Source organism: Oreochromis niloticus, linkage group LG7 (genome assembly GCF_001858045.2).
Source record: "Oreochromis niloticus isolate F11D_XX linkage group LG7, O_niloticus_UMD_NMBU, whole genome shotgun sequence".
In the NCBI taxonomy this organism is placed as follows: Eukaryota; Metazoa; Chordata; class Actinopteri; order Cichliformes; family Cichlidae; genus Oreochromis; species Oreochromis niloticus.
The window spans coordinates 6,512,087-6,532,538 of NC_031972.2; the positions used below are offsets into that span (position 1 = coordinate 6,512,087).

General features: G+C 41.8%; 1 protein-coding gene across 1 annotated transcript; it reads left to right on the forward strand.

Annotated features, from left to right (window-relative positions):
• The first annotated feature begins 33 nt into the window (after nt 1-33).
• On the forward strand, nt 34-19,815 carry snrkb (SNF related kinase b). Its single transcript, XM_005449377.4, has 5 exons — nt 34-385; nt 2,513-2,869; nt 2,985-3,379; nt 14,283-14,424; nt 16,647-19,815. Exons 2-5 carry the CDS (start codon nt 2,634-2,636, stop codon nt 17,749-17,751), a joined length of 1,878 nt encoding a protein of 625 aa, XP_005449434.1. The 5' UTR covers nt 34-385; nt 2,513-2,633; the 3' UTR covers nt 17,752-19,815.
• The last annotated feature ends 637 nt before the right edge of the window (nt 19,816-20,452 follow it).

A 20,452-nucleotide genomic window follows, 5' to 3' on the forward strand; every position in this document is an offset into this window, starting at 1 on the left:
GGACTTCCGAAGCGTTCATTCAGTTATTTTCCTCTCCTCACTGCGTACAAGAGGCTCGCGACCGCTGGCTGCTCCGCGCGAGCGAGCGAGCGAGACGAAATATGCATTGACGTCAAAAGCTAGCCGGACACGCGCGCGCGCACGACAAGTTCCGTCCTGCAACTCGGTGAGCGGGCGCGCGGTCGCGGTGCTCGAGGACACGGAGAGAGCGGTACGAAGTGAGGCAGGCGGTCATGAGAAAAGTATAGACTGGGAACATGGGAGTGTTGTGAAAGACAGCAAGAAGCTGCCGACTCACACTGCTGAATTCAGCGGGGACACCGAGCGTGGAGCCGCGGAGTGACCGAAAGAGCCGCTCGCTACTCGGGATATTTACACGACAATGGTAAGTTAGCACCGCCGCCACCGCTGTATCTTCACAGCAGTAACGGCACTTTACTGCCGTAGCTCTGTCGGTGTCCGTGAGGTTGTTGGTAACGGTTGTTTTGGAGGATGACTCCATGCGCGTGCGTGTGTGTGCCAACTCGGGACTGCAGTTGAGGCCAAGAAGAGAACAGCTGGCCTTAACACAAGTGTGGCAGCCCCGAGGCAGGATTACGGGGTGCCGTGGATGTGATACAACTGTACAACCGAGGATATTAGCACATATCTAACACAGGGAGGCCTGATTCTGCCCGGAGAAGCTGTTCAGAGGGGCTTTAAATAGGCTGCCGATAATAGTGATGCTGCGTTATATACTGGTGATAAATACATCGTGGTGTAAAAGGTTGTAGATGAAAAAAAACAGTTGTCTGTTTTGATAAAATCATATGTCTGCCTCAGAATAGCTCAAAGGGGTCCTCTGGGCTGTAATCAAGTGAACGCTAACTCGAAAGAGATGCAAAACAGTTGTAGAGAAGGCACAAAAACAAGCAGAGATAATGCCAAAGACACTCAAAACTCACGTCAAAGAAGTGGAAAATGACTGCAAAGAGATGCTAAACAACTGCAGAGATGCAACATGACAAAAAGGAGAGAAAAACAGCTGTGGAAAGAGATGCACGATGACTGCAGATACTCAAAACAACAGAAAAGTCACAGAGAAAAGCCCACTTAGAGATACAAAGAGATGCAAAAGTTTCTTCTGCTTATGGGAAGAAAAAAGTTGTGAAAACAATTATGGCGTGAGAAAAATAAAAGCTAAAAGTTTGGTGGAAAAAACTATATTAGCTACATTTTAAACACTAAAACCCAAACTGAAAGCAAGCACACTCTGGGAAGTAACTGAAACTAAATCAAAATGAAAACAGAAATGTAAAAAACAGACTTGCAGGTAGGCACAAAAGAACGATCACACCGTGAAGAACAGAAAAAAGGACTATGCACTCCAAGAAAGTGAAGCTGGAGTCCATCTGGCTCCTGGACAAAAGCCTCAAGACAGCTGAAGGACCGCCATAACAGCAACCTGCATGTCTCTACAGACACACTAGCCAGGAAAGACTGGAGGTAGTGGTTAGGAGTGACTGAGCTTTTAAAGTAATATGTGGTGTTTATTCAGTATTAAACTAATCACGTTGTTGTCTCAGTTATATAAAGAATCAATAATAAACAAAATATATCTGGGTGGCCCTCTCAAGTAAAGTGGAAAAACTCGCAGCCCAGTAAAAAATTATGGAATAACTACAGATACAGAGTGCCTACAGAGATGCAAAACAACCCCTAAGAAACAGTCTTTACAATTTTTGTCAAGGTTTTATTCACTAAAGTGATGCTGATAAGGCCCAGCCGCACATAATCTATTAATTAATCAACACATGAAGAGCCAAAGGGGCTATTAGCTGCCAATGGAGACTTCAGAGGTGTAGAACAACTTTTTTTAATTTACTGGGTTTAAAGTTTTCCCTGCACACAGCAAAGATTTAATTTCTAGTAACTTTGAACACCATCTAATTTATTTGTTCTGTTTTTCACCTTTATAGATGAACTCCCGTCCGTGTGTTTACCTGTTTTCCTCCAACTAAATAACCTAATAAAAATCGAAAGAAAGCAGCAGTGAAGCTGGGGATGATATGATGATGATATCATCAGGTCTATTGCCACCTTGTGACCCTCTTAACCGAACTAATGACACACAAACACACTCGCGTACGCGCACAGATGTACATTATGGTTTCTTGTTACAGTATTGATTAAGCGTGCCATTTGCGCTTGATGGTGTTATTTGAGATGGAGCCAAACACAGCCCCTCAGACAATAACACAATATTTTACACTCTGTTGCTCTTATTCTTAGACTGTAATTCTGCTACACTCTAATCTAGTCCTCGCTACTTAATTTAACCGTGTTCTGTTTTCTGTGCCTTTTGTTAAGCGATGTTTAATATCAGCCTCTTTCTGGTCCCGTGCCTGATGGGATGAGGCATTAGCAGCAGCAGCTGACCTCATCGAAAGCCCTTTTCCCTTTGGGCCAAAGGCCAAAATAATCAGCACAGTCAATTTAGTTTCATTGTGTTGTCGTTTCTTTGTCCAACCAGGCGACTCTTCAGTAGTGAGGAACTTCGCTGCTGTGCACCTCCCCTCCCTTTTCTCAGCCCTGACACCTTCACACAACCAATTTCCACCTGCTCCCTTCTGAAGCTCCCCTCAGTTTCAAACATGGACTCCTCTGGAGGTACAACTGCTTCCCAGGATGCACATCTGGACCTGCGGAGCAGCCCCGGTCGCTCTGATCTCAGCGGATTGTACCATCTGGGTCGGACGTTGGGCAGGGGTCACTTTGCTGTTGTTAAACTGGGCCGTAATGTCAACACGGGGCAACTGGTGGCTGTCAAGATGATAGACAAGACAAAACTCGATGTAATGGCAACGAGCCACCTCTTACAGGAAGTGAGGTATGAATTATAAAAAACAAAGACTGAACAGATACTGATTTCAGACTAAGAAGCTTGTTGTTAAAGGTGAATGGTTGAAACCATCTTTATTTAAATTTGTCCCTCCATTATTCAGGTGCATGAGGCGGGTGCAGCATCCCAACGTGGTTCGCCTTTACGAGGTCATCGACACACCTACCACTCTCTACCTGGTGATGGAACTGGCCGAGGGCGGCGACCTCTACGACTACATCCTCCGCCACGAGGGAGGTGTGGCCGAGGTCACTGCCAAGCGTCACTTCGCCCAGATTGTGCGTGCTGTGTCCTACTGCCACCAGCTGCACGTAGTGCACCGGGACCTGAAGCCTGAGAACGTGGTTTTCTTCCCTCAGCAAGGCGCCGTCAAGCTCACTGACTTTGGGTTCAGCAACTTATTCCAGCCCGGGATGATGCTGGCCACCAGCTGTGGGTCGCTGGCATATTCTGCTCCGGAGATTCTGCTGGGAGAAGAGTATGATGCTCCGGCTGTCGGTGAGAGAGAAAAATTTTTTTTCTTTTTTGTATCTATGTGTTGTTATTTTGTTTTGGTTTTTAAGCCCTGAGCTTGAGATCAGAGATTTTAAAGCTGCCAGGCAGACCCAGACAAAGGGAGGCAAACAGAAAATGCAAATTAGTCTTATATAACATCATCATATTTAGAAAGATCCGCTTTGTTGGGTACCTTTTTATACTCTGTTATTATGGTAATATTATGAGGGGGAAAAACAATATTTGCTTAAACTGTTGAACAGTAGTAGTGCTTAGAATTTAAGAGTATTTCTGGCAGGGGGATGATATATACATGCACAAGAGAAGGGACTTCCTTGTGTTCACAAAAAAAATTCCAAGTAAATAATTATATTGTAGTCAGTAATCCTATATCTACTTTTAATGAGGCAGTAGTCAGCTGCCTCGACAGTGAGTTCCTCATCCTTTGGATGGACTAGCTTGCCTTCTTGGCCTGCTCTGCAAGCTTCCAGCTTACCCCAGATCTCCAGAACAGAAAAAAGGACTATTCACTCCAAGAAAGTGAAGCTGGAGTCCATCTGGCTCCTGGACAAAAGCCTTAAGACAGCTGAAGGACCGCCATAACAGCAACCTGCATGTCTCTACAGACACAATAGCCAGGAAAGACTGGAGGTAGTGGTTAGGAGTGACTGAGCTTTTAAAGTAATATGTGGTGTTTATTCAGTATTAAACTAATCACGTTGTTGTCTCAGTTATATAAAGAATCGATAATAAACAAAATATATCTGGGTGGCCCTCTCAAGTAAAGTGGGAAAAACTCGCAGCCCAGTAAAACCAGTGACAGGGGTCATAAGTAGACAGGTGAGCACAAACTGCAATGGAGTGTTTGTATTATAAAACTTGAACATTTTTAAAGTGTAAATAGCAGACATTGGTCAGTTCTACCTCCTCAAATATGTGATAATGAACTTTGTTTTGTGTTGTTGTTATGCATTCTAACACACACACGACTGAGAAATTAAAGCAGGCAGTGTGCCCTATTTTTTTCTCGTAGAATCGATTAATAGAGAAACAAATCTGCAGATTTTTCAAAAAATGAAATGATTAAAGGCCTCTGTACTTTTAAGCGATGCCCAGAGGTTGCATGCTGCATCAGAGTCTTTCTTTTCTTTGATTAGCATGTGTAATTTTGCTATCGAGGCTTCAATATCTGTTTCATGTCATTTAATTATTTTCCACCCTGAGAGGAGTAAACTTGCCTCAGGGTAAATTCAGTAGCTTTCTACCAGACGCCTTATCATTGTCAGCACCCACATCAGATTTTACCCATTTGTCATGGTAGCAAAGTTGTTAAAATATACATTTTCGTCTGAGGATTTTAACATTTCTTTTTCTTAACCTTAGATTAAGTAGTTTAGAAAAACGTATTTTTTAAAGTCTGGTTGACGGCTGTTGAAGATCTTTTGTTCACACAGTAAGGTCAGCAGATTAGGTAAGATAAGATGAAGCTGTTTTGTCATGTGCTGTTGCCAAAGGGGTGGAAAAATTACTGATTGTGTTTGATGCAGCTGCAACAAACTGCTAACACGGTCAAAATTCACCAACAAGTCTGTATTGTCTCTTTCCGTGAGACAACTGTTAGTGTGGGTGAACAGTATGTGCCCATATTTGTCTCTTTGACCCTGTGTAGGTATCCCTGTGCATTTCCTTGTGTCTCAGTGTGTCTCTTCCATATTTGTGTGCTAGTATGCAAGTGTGTGTGTGTGTGTGTGTGTGTGTGTGTGTGTTTGTATATCCGTTGAGGATTAATGTGTGTATCTGGGTCAGTCTAAGCAAGCCAGCCAGTCATGAGCCAACTGGGCACGTTCTGCAGAGGAGCCAACCACTGCAGCTCACCAGCGTGACCCCACTCTGCATAACAAGCATTTGTGTGTGTGTGTGTGTGTGTGTGTGTATGTATGTGAGAGGGAGATGAGGACAGAGACAGATAGCAGAAAGAGAAACTACTGTGCATCACTGTTTATCCTTACTAGAAAGGCTACTCTGTATTGTTGGGATCTGTGCCAGTTTAGAGGTGAAGCCGGCAGATAGATTGTGGGATTTGAGTTTATAGAAACAGAAGGAGAATTGAGGGATTTGGTCTTACGCATCCCGGGGGGGGGGGCAAACTCAGCATGTGTGCTTCAGGGATGTCGGTGGTCTTATCTGCTAAGCTGGAATAGGCTGGATTTCGGCAAGGTCTGGTTGCCGTTCTGTCGACTACAAATGCATCTGTCTGGAATGTAAAATAGTTTGTGCTCTTGCAGAAGGACATTTACTGGCATTTGCGCATGTAAATGGATCAAAACAAGAAAAAGTGTAATTTAAGAAACCAGTGCTTTGAATTTGCTATATTGTTTATGGGTGTTGTAAAGATGAGAATTATGGTCTGAAGAATCTTTTCACACGCACACATAACTGCAGCATGACTTACAAGTTGCATTAGTTCCTTTTTCGTGTCACTTCCTGTTTCTAAAAGCGTCCTCTCGAAGGGCGTCCATTTAAATCCATTTATTATTATTACATCCTTTAAGCCTGTTTTCTGCTTCACTTGACTCGAAGTGCATTTTTCTGTTCTATTTTTGCTCGTCTTACAGTGACTCAACCTGTAGATTTCATGTTTATGTCATCACTTTGACAGAAATGTACACTTCCATCACTCCGTGCACACATGCATCTATATATTCATGAATGTTTGTCGTAATCCTGAGCTGCACAGAAGAAGAGATGTCCCTCAGTGATCTCAGCTTAGTAAGATGACTCATAAACCCATCTTTGCGCGCACACACACAGACTGCAGTCTATGTCCGTTTGATATTTCAGTCTGATATAATCGGGCTGCTATGGGGATTTTGTTTTATACTTTAAAGCCTGAAAGTACACTGTATGTACATCTGATAACTTTATACAGGATGTCACCAAACCAGTAAACCAACAAAGCAGCTTCTGTGGTTTTTCAAGGGGCTTACATGTACTATAATATTGGACTGACATGCAGGGGAGAGGGGACCTATTTTAACTGTTTAGCCTTCTTACCCACAGTTCTAGTTATCTGGTGCAAAAAGCAATATAAAGCAACAGCTAATAATCTGAAACTAAGTCTCTTCAGGGGGGCAATAATTTGGAAGACACCATGCACCATGCTGGGCAACGCTTGCTATCTAGATAGCATAACATTCTGTAAAGACGGAGGATAAAGGATGAGAGCTTTTTCTGCTTCTGAGTTCAGAGAGCTCCTCCTTACACAGCGACAGGGAATCAAGTGAGGCCGAGATCATCAAGTGATCATCAAGTGTACAGAAAGTTTTGGAGAACTCCGAATGGAGATCGTTCCAACGCTGCAACACTAATAAGCCGTGCTGTATGCTGACTGTGTTTAAAAACTTGTTGTTCAAAAGTCATATTACTAATAATAATAATAATGATAATAATACCCGAATATACTGTAAAACTGCCAAAGTCTACAGGCCAGCAATAGTTAACATGCAGCCTGATTGAAGACGTGGTGTTGGTGTTTGATGACGGTCATATGATTTAGAGTAGAGGCAGGAATGTCTGCAGGACTTCTTGCCTTTGAAAAAGATAAACACTGCAGTTACATAATATCTGCCCCGTGTGCGTGCATGTGTGTACACTTTCTGCACTCTAAGTGTAAACGTTAGGCTTCACAGACCAAGGTCATCGTGTTAATGGTACATGTGGGTCTTTTACTTTTTTCCCCGGTCACTGGCTAATGAGAATTAGTTTGTCATAAATAAAAGAGGACACAAATAGTAGCTTATCAGTGTGGGAAAGAGCTCTTCCTGAACAAATGTAAATATGACAGCAAGAGGTGAGTTATGACAAAGAGTAGGGCTGTGCAATACAGTTACGGAAAATGTCAGATAAGAAAAAAGGAAGCGCTAAAGTGGTCGGGTATGTTCTGTACAGGAGGAACTTCTGCATTTGGCTGATTACTCTGAGAGTCAGCTACACATGTTTGTGTTTCTGACAGCTGGTTGCCATGGAAAGGTTCAGCAAAATGCACTAACGTTATAAAGCTGGCATAATCGGAAAAAAAACCCCAAATGTGATGCAGGAAAAGCTGCTTTTTCACAGCCTGAAACATTAAATGTATGGGTTTTTTGTGTCAGTTAGATTCTCTACATACCTACACGCTAGATACAGTCCTTAGTAAGTCAGAAACAGTAATGAAATCTGGGGGTTACCAGTGGCTTTAAACTCTTTGATGTGCTCTCCAGTGTTGACAAATGTGTTATGTCTTTGTATCTGGGTGCCACATCATACACACCACACATTTCTCTGCTTTAGGGTGGAGGGTGATGGCTGCTCATTACCCAGTGGGGAGTAGCACATGGAAAGCCCCCTATGAACATCCTATTTTAGACCAAGGAAGAGCTGCTTTACCGAGAGGCTTTCCAGACAAAACCTCTTTGTTGGTGTTTTCATATCAACCTCAAGGCTGCTGGACTGTTTGTAGCAACAAGTTTTCCAAAGCTTGAAAACCGCAGCACCAGCAATGCTGAAAAATACCAGGAAGTATAATGGTGCAGTGAACAGATTATCTCTTAGCAACTAAATCCAAAAGCAGATGTATCCTTCTGGACACAGCATGTCCTGATTTGTAAAGGCTCTCTCTTAGGACTCAAGAAATGCTTCTCAACTTTTTTGCTCTTTTAAACTAAATCTTTGCTGTCACCTGCCCAAAAGTAGGCTAAAGGGTTATTCTGCCTCAGGTCAGCAAATGCCTCCCACCTGACCATCTCAATCCAGGGAAATGATGTACTTTTTAATAAGAATTCAATATTTCAGGTTCCTATATATCCTTTTTGGCATCCATTATGAGTATTTCAGAAATTCATGTTGGAGAAGAGAGCAACATGAAGGCAACATGACACATTTTGGATATAATATTAACAGAAACCTGTTCGTTCTCATAAAGTTAATTTGGATTTGGCACATGGTGTGTATGGCTGTGTACAGTAGGGACCTTCTTTAGGCAAATCTGTGATAGCGGAGTGGAAATTCTTTCTGTTAATTTAATGAACTGATGGCATATCCATAAATGAAAGTGATTGCTGAAGTGTTTTAAATGGCATCATCCTATTCTGAATAAATCAATACATTCTGAATGTGTTAATTTTCAGAGGTTAGTGTAAGGCTTCAGTCACACAGGCCTGGAGACCTGTTGGCAACCAGTATATTATCTGAGGTGGGGATATCTGGCAGTTACTGGTTGATGCCATGGCCAGTTGGCAAGTGGTTTCTGGAGATTTCTGGAAATTGCTAGCTGAAATTGGTCACAAAAAAAGTTTACGATGCTGCACCGAAAACAGTCTTGCAATTGCTTAGGTTGCTAGCAGGTTGCTATGGTCACCACCAGTACTTTGCATTACAATGGTCCCTCGTTTATTGCGGTAGTTACGCAATAGCGGAAATCTGCGAAGTAGCCAACTTTATTTTTTACAATTATTATAGATGTTTTAAAGCAGTAAAACCCCTCACTACGCACTTTATACACTTTTCTCAGACAGGCATGAACATTTTCACACTTTTCCCTCTTGTTTAAACACTCTCAAAGTTCAAACCTTCATAGAAAAATAAGGCACCCGCGGTTGCAAAACGTTTGAGGGTGCAAAACGTTTCATCGACATTGTTGTGTTTGTTGTGAGGAAAACTTACAAACATACAGTACAGCACTTCAGAGTCATTCTGCTAGCGATAGAAGATTTATGTAAATTTTGCAAGATGAACGCATTCTGTACTGTACAGGACCACGGCACAAGATTCACAATGGTCTACAGCCAATCAGGACGCAGAACACAATGCACTGTAAAAAAGGGGGAAAAAAGCATGCAAAATTGCACAAAAAAAATCCGCGAAACAGTGAGGCCACAAAAGGTGAACCGTGTTATAGCGAGGGACAACTGTACTCACCATATGGTAGTGAAATTGTAAACAAACGTGTTGGTTGCTGCAGTAAGGTACAACTTTTATTCTAAAGGTGTTTACAATGTCACTACAGCTCAGTGAGAAAATGGCAAGCGTTTGCAGACGAATCGGTACGTGTCATGCAAACTGAAGGCAACAGCAGCAATCATTTAGCAACTAATGCAGTCATTAGCAGGGTTTTGGTGCAGCAGCCATTTACCAGTCAGTCGAGGAATAGACATTTTTTCCCAGAGATTTCCAAGGAGGTCACCAACTGGTCTCTATTTTAAGATATCAATGGCACAGCAAAATAATTTCCTTACTTTGTCATAAGAGTGCCTACAGAGCAAAACTTTATTTGAATACTTTTCTGCCGTGTGTAAGGGGGGGAACGTACTTCCTCACTGGTTCAGCTACTTTTGTGTGGACTCTGCAGAATGCTCACTGTAAGCTTCAAATTTGTTTTCAGGGGGATGAACACATGATTCAGGAGCAATATTAGTAATATTACATTTACCAGAACAACCTGAAAAGTATCTGTATGAATGTCAGCTTTGATCCAAAGTAGTTAGCTAAATGTAATTTGCCTGAATTTTCAATAGGCACTGCAAAAAATGTAATAAAAACTATCACATTATTTCATCATTGTTTCAGTTTTGTGTTTTGGCTGGTGTTATTATTTAATATCGTTTTAAAGTTTATTACTGCATCTCTTTTGAAGTAATGCAGTTTCACGTCAAAGTAACCACACCAGATGAGTATATATTTGCATCCATTGACAACTTCCTTCCTTATCACGATTTTTATGTAAGAGTTAGAGGATAATCATATCAGAATAATAACATTTCCCAAGATCATGAGAAATTCCTGTAATACTGCGTATGAATCGGTTACTGATGATCTAACAGGATTTTTCATGCTGGCCAAATGTGGGCAAAAAAGGGCTGCATTTATATTTAGTCTGAACTTGAGGACCCGTTGGAAACGCGTCAGCTGTGCTGACCCTTTCTGACGTATTTGGCCTCGAAATGTGTACTTAAAAGGAGATGGCCCCAGTAGAGAACCACAGACCAGTCATTAACTCTTTGAAGCTGCAGTGAATTCTGTGCACGAGGTTTTGTATCGCAACAGTTTTATAGTTTAACTTATTTTCTAATGTGATTCAACCTATATCTACATCTGGTTTGTGTTTACTTTGTGTGGATGTATGTGTGTGTCTGCTGTTGATCTTTGTCCTGTCAGCAGGCCACTAATGCATGGTAAGAATGTGTGATATTCCCCAGTGAGCAGAGAAAAGTACACTCCCAGCACTCAGTGGTTTCTCCTCCCTGTTGCATAATACGTCCCTGGACCAATATGAGCGTGTGCATGAGCGTGCATGTGAGAGTCGTATGGTGAGAACTGAGGGCTGTTGTTTGGACAGTCATGAGAACAATGTGGGACAATGGCTGGATGTCTGATCACATACGGGGCTGGTACATGTGAGAATCACTGGATGGAGGAGGATTTGAATGTACCGCAATGTTTTATTATACTCCTAAAAATATTTTTGAAATCCTTTTATGTCTGACTTGCTCAGGATTTAATAAGGAGGTTTTTGTTTAGTGTTATTATAACGGTGTGTGAAGCTGCAGGCACACTGCATCTCTGCAGTTTCAGGATTATCTGTGCCCTGAAACATGTCCACTGTTATGTGTTATTTTAAACTAATGTGAACTAAATTAGTTGCAAAACTGACTGCACTGCAACTGTGCTTTGTCCACAAGGTCTTCAATTCTGAGAAACGGATGTCGATGTTTAGGAAACAAAGAGCATCTCAGGGTTATGGTTAGCAGTCTAGCAGTCTCAGGTATTACATGTGTCATTTATATTATTAACTCTAAACCTCCCCCCACATTTTCCGTATAAATGTTATTTATTGTGGTTACTGCTCGTCTTTCTTGTAGCACCAATGTGGGAGAGCACTCCAGTTTCATTGAACTATTGCATAAAGTTTGACAATTCTGTGTTTGATGACCACATCCTATAGGGTAGCTGCATAAGCAGAGACCATCGTTACTTCTGGTGCAAACATTTCGTTCTATAAGCAACCCTGAAATATGACAGAAACTACTCAGTTCATAAAAACCTTCAGCGGTTACTCCTAGTAGGATTTCAAAGGGTAAAAAGTTCAAACCTGTGCATTTGGTGCTTTAAATAGAACAAATCGAATCGGCAGCTTGCTGATGCAGTTTGTTCCATTGAAATGTTTTTGTTTTTTTTTTAACAGTGGAAACTTTTTGTGTTTAGCGTGGTAGCATGTGTCTGTTAGCACTGAATGCAAAAACCTTTCAAATCAGAATCAGAATACTTTAGTAATCCCTAAGGAAATTATGTGGATTACAGTTGCTCTAAGACAGTAACAGTAACAGACTAAACTAATTAAATAATACGATATATTACAAAGTTTACAAATTTAAGAAATATCACTAATATATACAAATCACTCAAATATCAAGAATATTATAGAGGTGAAATATATATATGATTGACATTTAACTCTAACCTGTAAAACTTTGTCATTTGTTACTGTAGAGCATGTGCAAAGGGTGGAACTCTTGCAGTGTGTACAGTGTATTAGATGGAGGAGTTGTACAGGGAGATGGTCACAGGCAGGCAGGAATGATTTCTTGTGTCGTTCAGTGGAGCTTTTTGGTAATCTCAGTCTCTCCAATCGGTCCAATGTGTCTCAGATCTAAAAACCAATCTGCCTACGGCCCAACTCCACTCTCTCCCACTCTTTCCCTTTTATTATAAACTAATAAAGGTTTTGAAAAAGCTGGGGTATATGTGTAAATTCATTAATTAAAAAAAAAGAAGCCATTGTCATACATAACACAACACAGATTATAGTACAACAGTACTCTAAAAAGCACTGTTGTACTTCTACTCATTTCTTTGTTTCAGTAAGAAAAAGGGAAATTGAGGCAGCAATTTATTGACATGTGCAAACATAAATGGAAATACAGTGTAAGGCGGGTCTTTGTTTTTTGTTTTTGTTTTCCTGGTTCTTAAGGTCATGATTTTCAGATACTGTCTCTGTGTTGTTGATAGGTTTTTGGGACTGCCACTTCTTCTTTTTGTCCAGTTTCCTCAAATGTATTTTGCTGAAGTATGCCGAGTTTTCAGCTAACCCCTCTTTGGTAATCACCCTGTAGGTGCAAAACTGCTATTTTATGCATGTCTATTGGCATTTTTCAACTAAATTCAAATAAAGAAATTTGATCAAACTATGTGCTTTTGCAACAAAGTATCTTTCCGGATGACTTTTTGGTCTCGTTCAGTAATATCAAGTCTCTTTTGATACAGCGTGATGTTCATTTTGTAAACGTCAGTTCCCTTCAGACTCAAACTGGTTGTGTCACTGACAATTTTACTAAATGAGCACACTGTGTCCCCTTAGCTCATTAGCTCATAACACAACCTCATTAACCAGTGGGTGATGATGGTCTTCTCACAGTCAGGAGTACAGCTTAATATTTTATTACTGGTGTGGACAGTTAGTTTGAACCGAGATGTCATTATTGTCCATGTAGTGATATCACTGATGTCACAGGTTGAGCCTTAAGCTGAATTAAAGGACAAGTAATATGAGCTGGTTAAAGAAGGAGTGATAGTTAAGAAGCTGAGGCACTAAAGTCTTTAGGATTTAGCCCCTGGAAACGGTCAGTGTTTTTCAATGTAGGTATTTGAATTCTGACGAGCGTTACGTCTTTTACCAGACCTCACCTGCATTAACCATGCATTAACAGCCCCTCAGAGGTATCGCAGTACAGGCATGACAAGTGTTTGTACCATAGTTTCGGTCTTGGTTTCACAGCTGTAATTCTTCTGCAGGAAAGAACAAAAAAAGAGATGTGAATAAGCTTTAAAAAATTACTTTTAATAACTTTATATGTGGAGCACAGTGTTCCCTGAAAAATCCACAATGGAGAGAAAAACTAAAAGATTAGCAGGAAAAGCTGTAAAATCAAGGTCAGACCACTTTAATTACCCTTTAGGTCGCACACGAAGGAAACGGGATATCAGCAGAGGCAGGTTTTAGCGATGAAGATTTACGATCTGTGATATTTACAGTGTTACATCGGGGCTGGCACGCAATGCAAACAGAGTGTTCAGTGTTCTTTTTTCCAGTGTTTGGGAAGCAACACGAGAAGAAGCATAAAAGATAGAAGGGAGATCATTCTCAGAATAGCACAACACCACAACAAGCCATCTGTTTGTTATGGCCTTCAGCCCTCAGATCGCTTTCCTCAGCTTGCGTGAGTTTCCTTGACCCGGCTGCTGTGTTCTTGCCTCACTGAGGCTGTTTTGAGTGTGCATCGACTTCCTCTTGCTACATCAGGACAGGAGAGGGAGGGTAGGCAAGTGGAAAAGGGGAAGGAAAGGGAGGAGACGGGAAAAGGGCACGCTGTCAGCAGTGCTGTCGGTCAGGAAGCTCGGGCATGTGTGAATGTGTTTTTACAGTCGGGGTCAGGAGCGCTTAGCCGAGTTGTCTACAGCTTAGTGCTCAAAGTTTAGACTCTTAAAAACCGGACATCCAGCTGTTACTCACAAGCTTTCCTCTTAGATTGTTTCACGTCATTGAGGAATGCAGTAGTTTAATCTGAGCTGCTCTGTTGGTGTACCCTGACCCTAGACCTCACTATTGATCTAAGGCAGACAGGAGATCACTGGAGATCAATGAGTAGAGCTATCAGCATCTCTTGAATCCACCTTTACGTATCTTTTCTCCTTGACTGTAGGCGTCTTCATCTTACATTCAAAAAGGCAAATTTTTTAAATATGCTCTCTGACCCATGAAGCTCAGAGTATTCTAACTATGATGAGAGGAGCAGAGGGATTGGAGGCTATTTTCAGTCCTGAAATGATTTGCTATTTAAGGCTAATTTTTGTGATTTTTGTGTGTGTGTTCCAGATATCTGGTCTCTGGGGGTGATCCTCTACATGCTGGTGTGTGGAGTCCCTCCCTTCCAGGAAACCAACGACAGCGAGACTCTGGTCATGATTTTGGACTGTCGGTACTCCATTCCTGAACATGTGTCTGACGAGTGCAGAGAGTGAGTAAAGTCTCAGCTTACAATCAAGGTCCTCCCGGGCCAGACCTTCAGAAAAAAAAAAAAAAGGTTTTATTATTCTGAATCCTTTATTCTTGATTTCTCTGCCAGAGGGTTCTGCTGTTCAGTAGATGTAGATGAGTTAAAAGTCTGCTGACCGTAAAATCATCTCATTAGCGTGCGTTTCACTGAATAATTTCAGTGTCCTAGTTTTCTCAAAGGCTCCATTACCCTGCTGCACATATAGTTCTCCCTAACAGTGTGAGAATCATCCCAAACATTGCAACGCAGAAACATCTGGGTCTTTAGTTTTGCCAATCCAGCAACAAAATACAGCTCACAGGTACACGTCTTCTCACTCTTACCTTCACTCCTCACAGTCTGAACCAAAACACACACACTGGGTTAACATCAGGACAGCATTAACACCTCCAAACCCAGTTACAACCTCTGCACGATGTCCTGTGAACAGAAACCAGGAAGTTCTCAAATCCTAATAAATCAATTCAAATACACAACATGAATTTACAAAAATCAGAAATGTATTTTCTTGCCTGTTGTCCACATTGATGTAATTCTGTCGTGTTTATTTTATGAGAAACGGAGGGAATTGGGAGCTAGTTGTACCGCCCCCACTGCACATGGAGATTACCTCTGATTGGATCACTTTCAAACCTTTCTACCTAACTTCATTAGTTTGATCTCTGATCTTGGATCTGGTCTCTGAAGGATATTTTCATCTTGTTTTTATTCCTTAATGAAAGTGTCAGTACATGTCATCAATTTTCTTTTCTTTTTTTGCCCTCGTGCATTCATTTTTACCCCTTAGCCAAGCAAGCGGCGTGAACGCGATAACTCGAGGCAACACAGGATTAATAAATTGACTACTACTAAATATCCTATACGAGTTCAAATTTCAATAATCTCGACCTAAGGGTCAAAGGTCAAGTTTTCTGAAAAACTTGTGAATCCCATAACTTGAGCAGGAAGTCACATAGGATTTTGACATTTCTACCACAGGTGCATCTACTAGGAGTCTGAGGGTCAGCATTGGCGGCCGCCAGTATTTTTATTAGTTATCGTCTTGTGTTTTTGTTAGGGGGGAAAAAAAAGGTCATTAAAAAAAAAAATGTGATGAAAATTTGGTCTGAGCGACATGTCACACTGAACTCCTTTGTGTACCAAAGTGTTGTGGAGTCAAATGTAAGGCCATCTGTGCATCAGCTAAAGCTTGGACAAAATTGGGTCATTCAGTGGGGCAGAGATTACCAGCACAGCAGCAAATCTACAACAGAATGACTGAAAAAGAAAAGAATCAAGGTGTCAAAGTCCAGACCTCTACCTGACTGAAATGCTGTGCAAGCACCAATCTTTTTTGTTCTCTGTGTTATGAAAGAGGGAAGTTCAGATTACTGGCCAGCAATTAAACCAACACTAAATCTGACCTTCAAATCGCAGCACGCCACTTTTAGGGTCATTTCACGGTTCTTGCATCATCGAGCTGTTTCCACACGACATGGGCACCATTAGAAATACACCATTTAAAATGCTTAAATCATATTTAACTGGATCAGCTGTTTTAGAAAATAACCTCACCTGTTTATTTATTTATTTTTTCTATTTACATCACGAATGAGGAGTCAAAGGCCTTAGCCTTGAATACCAAAGAAAGAGAAGGAAGGATCTTGGAAATACAATTTATAGTGATTTGTTGAAAAACTGTAAAAGTAAAGTTTATCAAAAGCAGTAGATGGTGTGTGTGTGTGTGTGTGTGTGTGTGTGTGTGTGTGTGTGTGTGTGTGTGTGTGTGTGTGTGTGTGTGAAAACAGAAGCTTTATCTCCATCTTCCTCCCCTAAGGTTTTTTCCAGCTTGTCTTCAGTCTTCTGAGGTTAAAAACGCGACAGCCATAAATACTCTCAGCCCTGTGGTTTTTGTCAGATTATCTGCAGCAGCAAACACATCCTCGAACATCTGACCCGGCACTTGTCATATGACTCTGCCCTCGGTCACACAATGGTGTGTTTGAATTGAGAAGAGGAGCTGAATAGAACAGAAGAACCTTCTGGACATACGGGTTACAATAAGTGTGCCGATGGCCTAGATCAGATCAGAATCAGGTCGTTTTCTGTGTCAAATCAGTCGCTCCAAAAGCTTATCGCTTAAAGTATAACAGGCGTTTACATCAGCTCCATCAAACAATAAAATTCTCTGTCTTTCCCACCAGTTTGATCTCCAGGATGCTGCAGAAGGATCCATGTCGCCGCTCCTCACTTGATGAGATTGAGGCTCACCACTGGCTCCAGGGGTTGGATAACGCCCTCCTCAGTCCGGAGGCCCCACCGCACTGGCTCTCAGGGGCCCTTTCTCCCAGCTCTCCCCACTCAGGAGTGCCTGAGTGCGGGGATCTACTCGCTGCAAGGCCATCATCTCAAAAGCCCTTCCCTGCTCCGTGGCAGCCCAACCTCAGCTTCACCCTGCGTCCACCTCCAGCTGAAGAGCCTCCCATCACCAAGAACCTTCCAGCACTTCAGCAGATCTGTGAGGAGGAGGAGGAGGAGGAAGAAGAAGAAGAAGAAGAAGAGGAGGAGGAGGAGGAAGAAGAAGAGGAGGAAGAGAATGAAAGTATGATAAAAGAGGGGGAAGGTTCTGCCTCTTTACTACAGGGAGAGTCAGAAGGAGAAACTAAAAAGACACAGGATGGAGCAGACAATCAGGACAGCAGTGAAGAGGAAGAGTTAAGAAGCTCAGTGGAGGTGATGGAGGAGGGGAACAAAGCAGAAGTGGAGACAGAAATCAAAACTGAAGACAGTGGGTGTGTGATTTCAGATCAGCCAGTCAGTCATGGAGACAGGCTGGTCAGTCAGACTCCTGAAGTCTCGCCATTCTCCCAGCTGGGTTTGGGTGTGCCATGCTGTCAGGGCCAACATGACATCACAGCCCGAGAGGAAGGAAAGGACGAGGAGGTGGAACCCAACAACAACACCAACAAACCCCGTCCTCCTCTCCCTAAACCTGACCCCCATCACTCCCCGGTGTCCTCCGCCAGGCGGAATAAGATGCAGCTGCAACGAGGAGGACGAGAAGGCGAGAGGGGAGGAGACAGCGGTAGAGATGACCTCTTAACAGACAGGTGTCAGCCCCACAGCGCAGCGGTGACCCGGGAGGAGTCTGCCCCGAGGGCGGAGCAGGGAAAACGGCACAGCGTGAAGCTCCGTGAGCGTCTCTTTCAGTTTCCACTGTGTGAGAAAGCTCTGGCCTTCAACATACCGACACACAACAAACCCAAGATCCTGCCGCTGGCTCAGTACAACTGCTGCCACGTGCTCTAAGTGAAACCGGCCCCGGTGATATTTGTTGTGCTGCTTCCACATTTGGGAGACAAAGGCTGCTTAGCGGTCCGCGGGTCACTAGCTACCGAGAACAAATCGCGTGAAGCAGCAGACCGCTGAGCTCACTGCTGAGACTTTCTGCCGCTGAGTGTACATGAAGGAACGTGTACAGCTTCATACGTGCAAACACTCCGCTCTAGCACTTTGCTCGTCTGGTAAACACCCGGAGAGCTGGTGCTGAGCACAGTAGTCGAACTTAGTAGAACCTCATCCCTTTGCTGCTGTGTACAGGAGCCACCACAGAACTAAACGAGACTGTTTCCAATGTGTAGCTTAGAAACTTTACTGGACCTAACTGTACATGAAGTGTGGAGACCGAAGAAAGAAGGCGACGGAGAGAGAAAGAGAGAGAGAGAGAGAGATCTCATAACCACAAGCAGTTTTTATTGAATAAGCTAAAGTCCATTTTATTTGTTTGATGGTGCCTAACAGGATAAAATGGATTCATACTTCACATCACAGCGGTGTCATCTTAGTCTCAACTGCAAAAGCTCTGAAAGTCAATAATTGATTATCTTCTACAGATTCCTTATTTTGTTACATATGTATAAGACGGACCTTTAAACTAAAGCTGCAAGTGTTATTTTTATTATTGGTCAATCAGCCAGATATTATGATGGATTTGTTTATTTTATGAGAAAACTGTGAGAAAAGGTGTTTGACCAGTGGACCAAAACCTGAATTCACTTTAAATTGAGACTAAAAAAAGGTTAAAAAAAAACAGACACATTTGACATCATTGGAACATCGAGTGTTGGATTTTTTTGTTGGAGAAAAACAGATAATTATTAAAATAGCTGCAGATACTTTCTTTTTTGGGGGATGCACAGATGTATTTACTTACCGTCTACGCGCTTTATTTTGAATCTGATTCTGCTGCAGAGTAGCACTTCTTTCCTTTTGCACATCCTACCTGTGTTTGAAAGCTCTTATTATAAGCTCTTGTAAAGAAAGACTGAGACTGTTATGATATGATATGCTCAGATATGATACTGTATAAAAACACCCTCGGACAGAGATGATATGATTTCCTGTCCTCTTAATCCTTGTTTCATATATATATATAAATATATATTAATAGAATGGCTTGTCCTAACTTACCATATAAAAGTGTTTCTAGACTCACTGGTCACTGATTGGGATGCAGGTCTTCCATTTTTCTTTTTAATTCTGCTAAACATAGTAACATTTTATTTTTTTTATTATTTTGGATGAGCAGATATGTTCCTTGATTATTTTTTTTATAATGTGACAAAGATATGAATTCTCTAAAGAGATATGTGACTTTGCGCATGTTAATACTGTCATTTATCACAATATACCTCCACGTGTCTTGGACCTGATGGGACATTCGTTGTTTCTATGTTCTCGTGTGACTGTAATTACCCTGAGGTAACCCACTGAATAATGAATTGCACACAGTACGACTACTGTAGCTGGCAGCTTTTAACAAGCAGTGTCCGGGGACTGGATGGCTAGATTTGTTGGTCATTCAGCCCCAACCACAATGGCTTGTTATTGTGTAGCCGAGGAGTCTCTCCATGTGGGATTAATTTGACATATAATGGCTCTGTGTGTTCTGTATTTTTTCCTCTTCGACGCAGATACAAAGGTGTAATGTTTTGTAGGGTAACAGAAGGTCAAAGCTGTACAATAAGCTACATCTTGCTCCTATAGTTCAGTAACCAGAGCTTGCTGTTGTCAGTCACTGCAGCTTCATGAGCTCAACAAATTGGATTTTTCATCAGGACCCGCCATCGTCGGTTCCCCGCCTACATAAAGAGCGGCCGTCACGTGAAATCTGATTATCGCTCATGTTTCATCAGCCGTGGAAGCATAAAATCTGTGCAGTAGAGGGATAAAATTATTTGCTTCTGTGTGATTGCAGCCTGTCTTTCCTCAGTGCGTCTCTGTCTACTGACCTGCATTATAACTAGGACCACATCTCTATGGAGCCATGAACTTATTTTTCTGTATTTATTTATTAAAATGGATTGAGTAGGATGGATGGTGTGCGGTGTGTTTATTTCACAGAAACTGAAAACAAAATGCTCTTCTCGAAAAACTCATTTCCACCTTTATGTTTTTATTCTCTACTTGATTCACAATTGATAAAATCCTTATTACCTATCCACTGAAACAAGCTTCTCACCCTTTAATGAAACTTTCTTCTGATTGGTTGCCCCTTGAAAACAAAAGATGCAAATAGCAGGTAGGCAGGGCTTCTGTGACCACAGTTTTTGGATCACAGGGAGTACTGGTAAATACGCTGAGCTCCTTATTATATTTAAATCATTTTTATTTATTGTTAGTTGACAAGTGGTGGAGGAAACTTTTGAATCATGCCTTCAGGAAAAGAAAAATCATTATGAAAACACCTCGCCACACACAAAACTGTAAATGATCTCCGTCAGTGTTAAATGGTTTAATATTACTGCTGCAGATAACGCTGACATCATTTTGAATACTTTCTGTAATGTTTAATTTCCAGCACAATATTCTACAAATCATGTTTGTAGTGGCCGTCCTGTGTGGACCACCTATCTGAAAAAATTGTTGTTCATGAGCTCAGAAACACAGGCCTACATCTTGATTTTTTATATTAAATTTTTTAAGTATATTAACATGTTAATATTCTGTC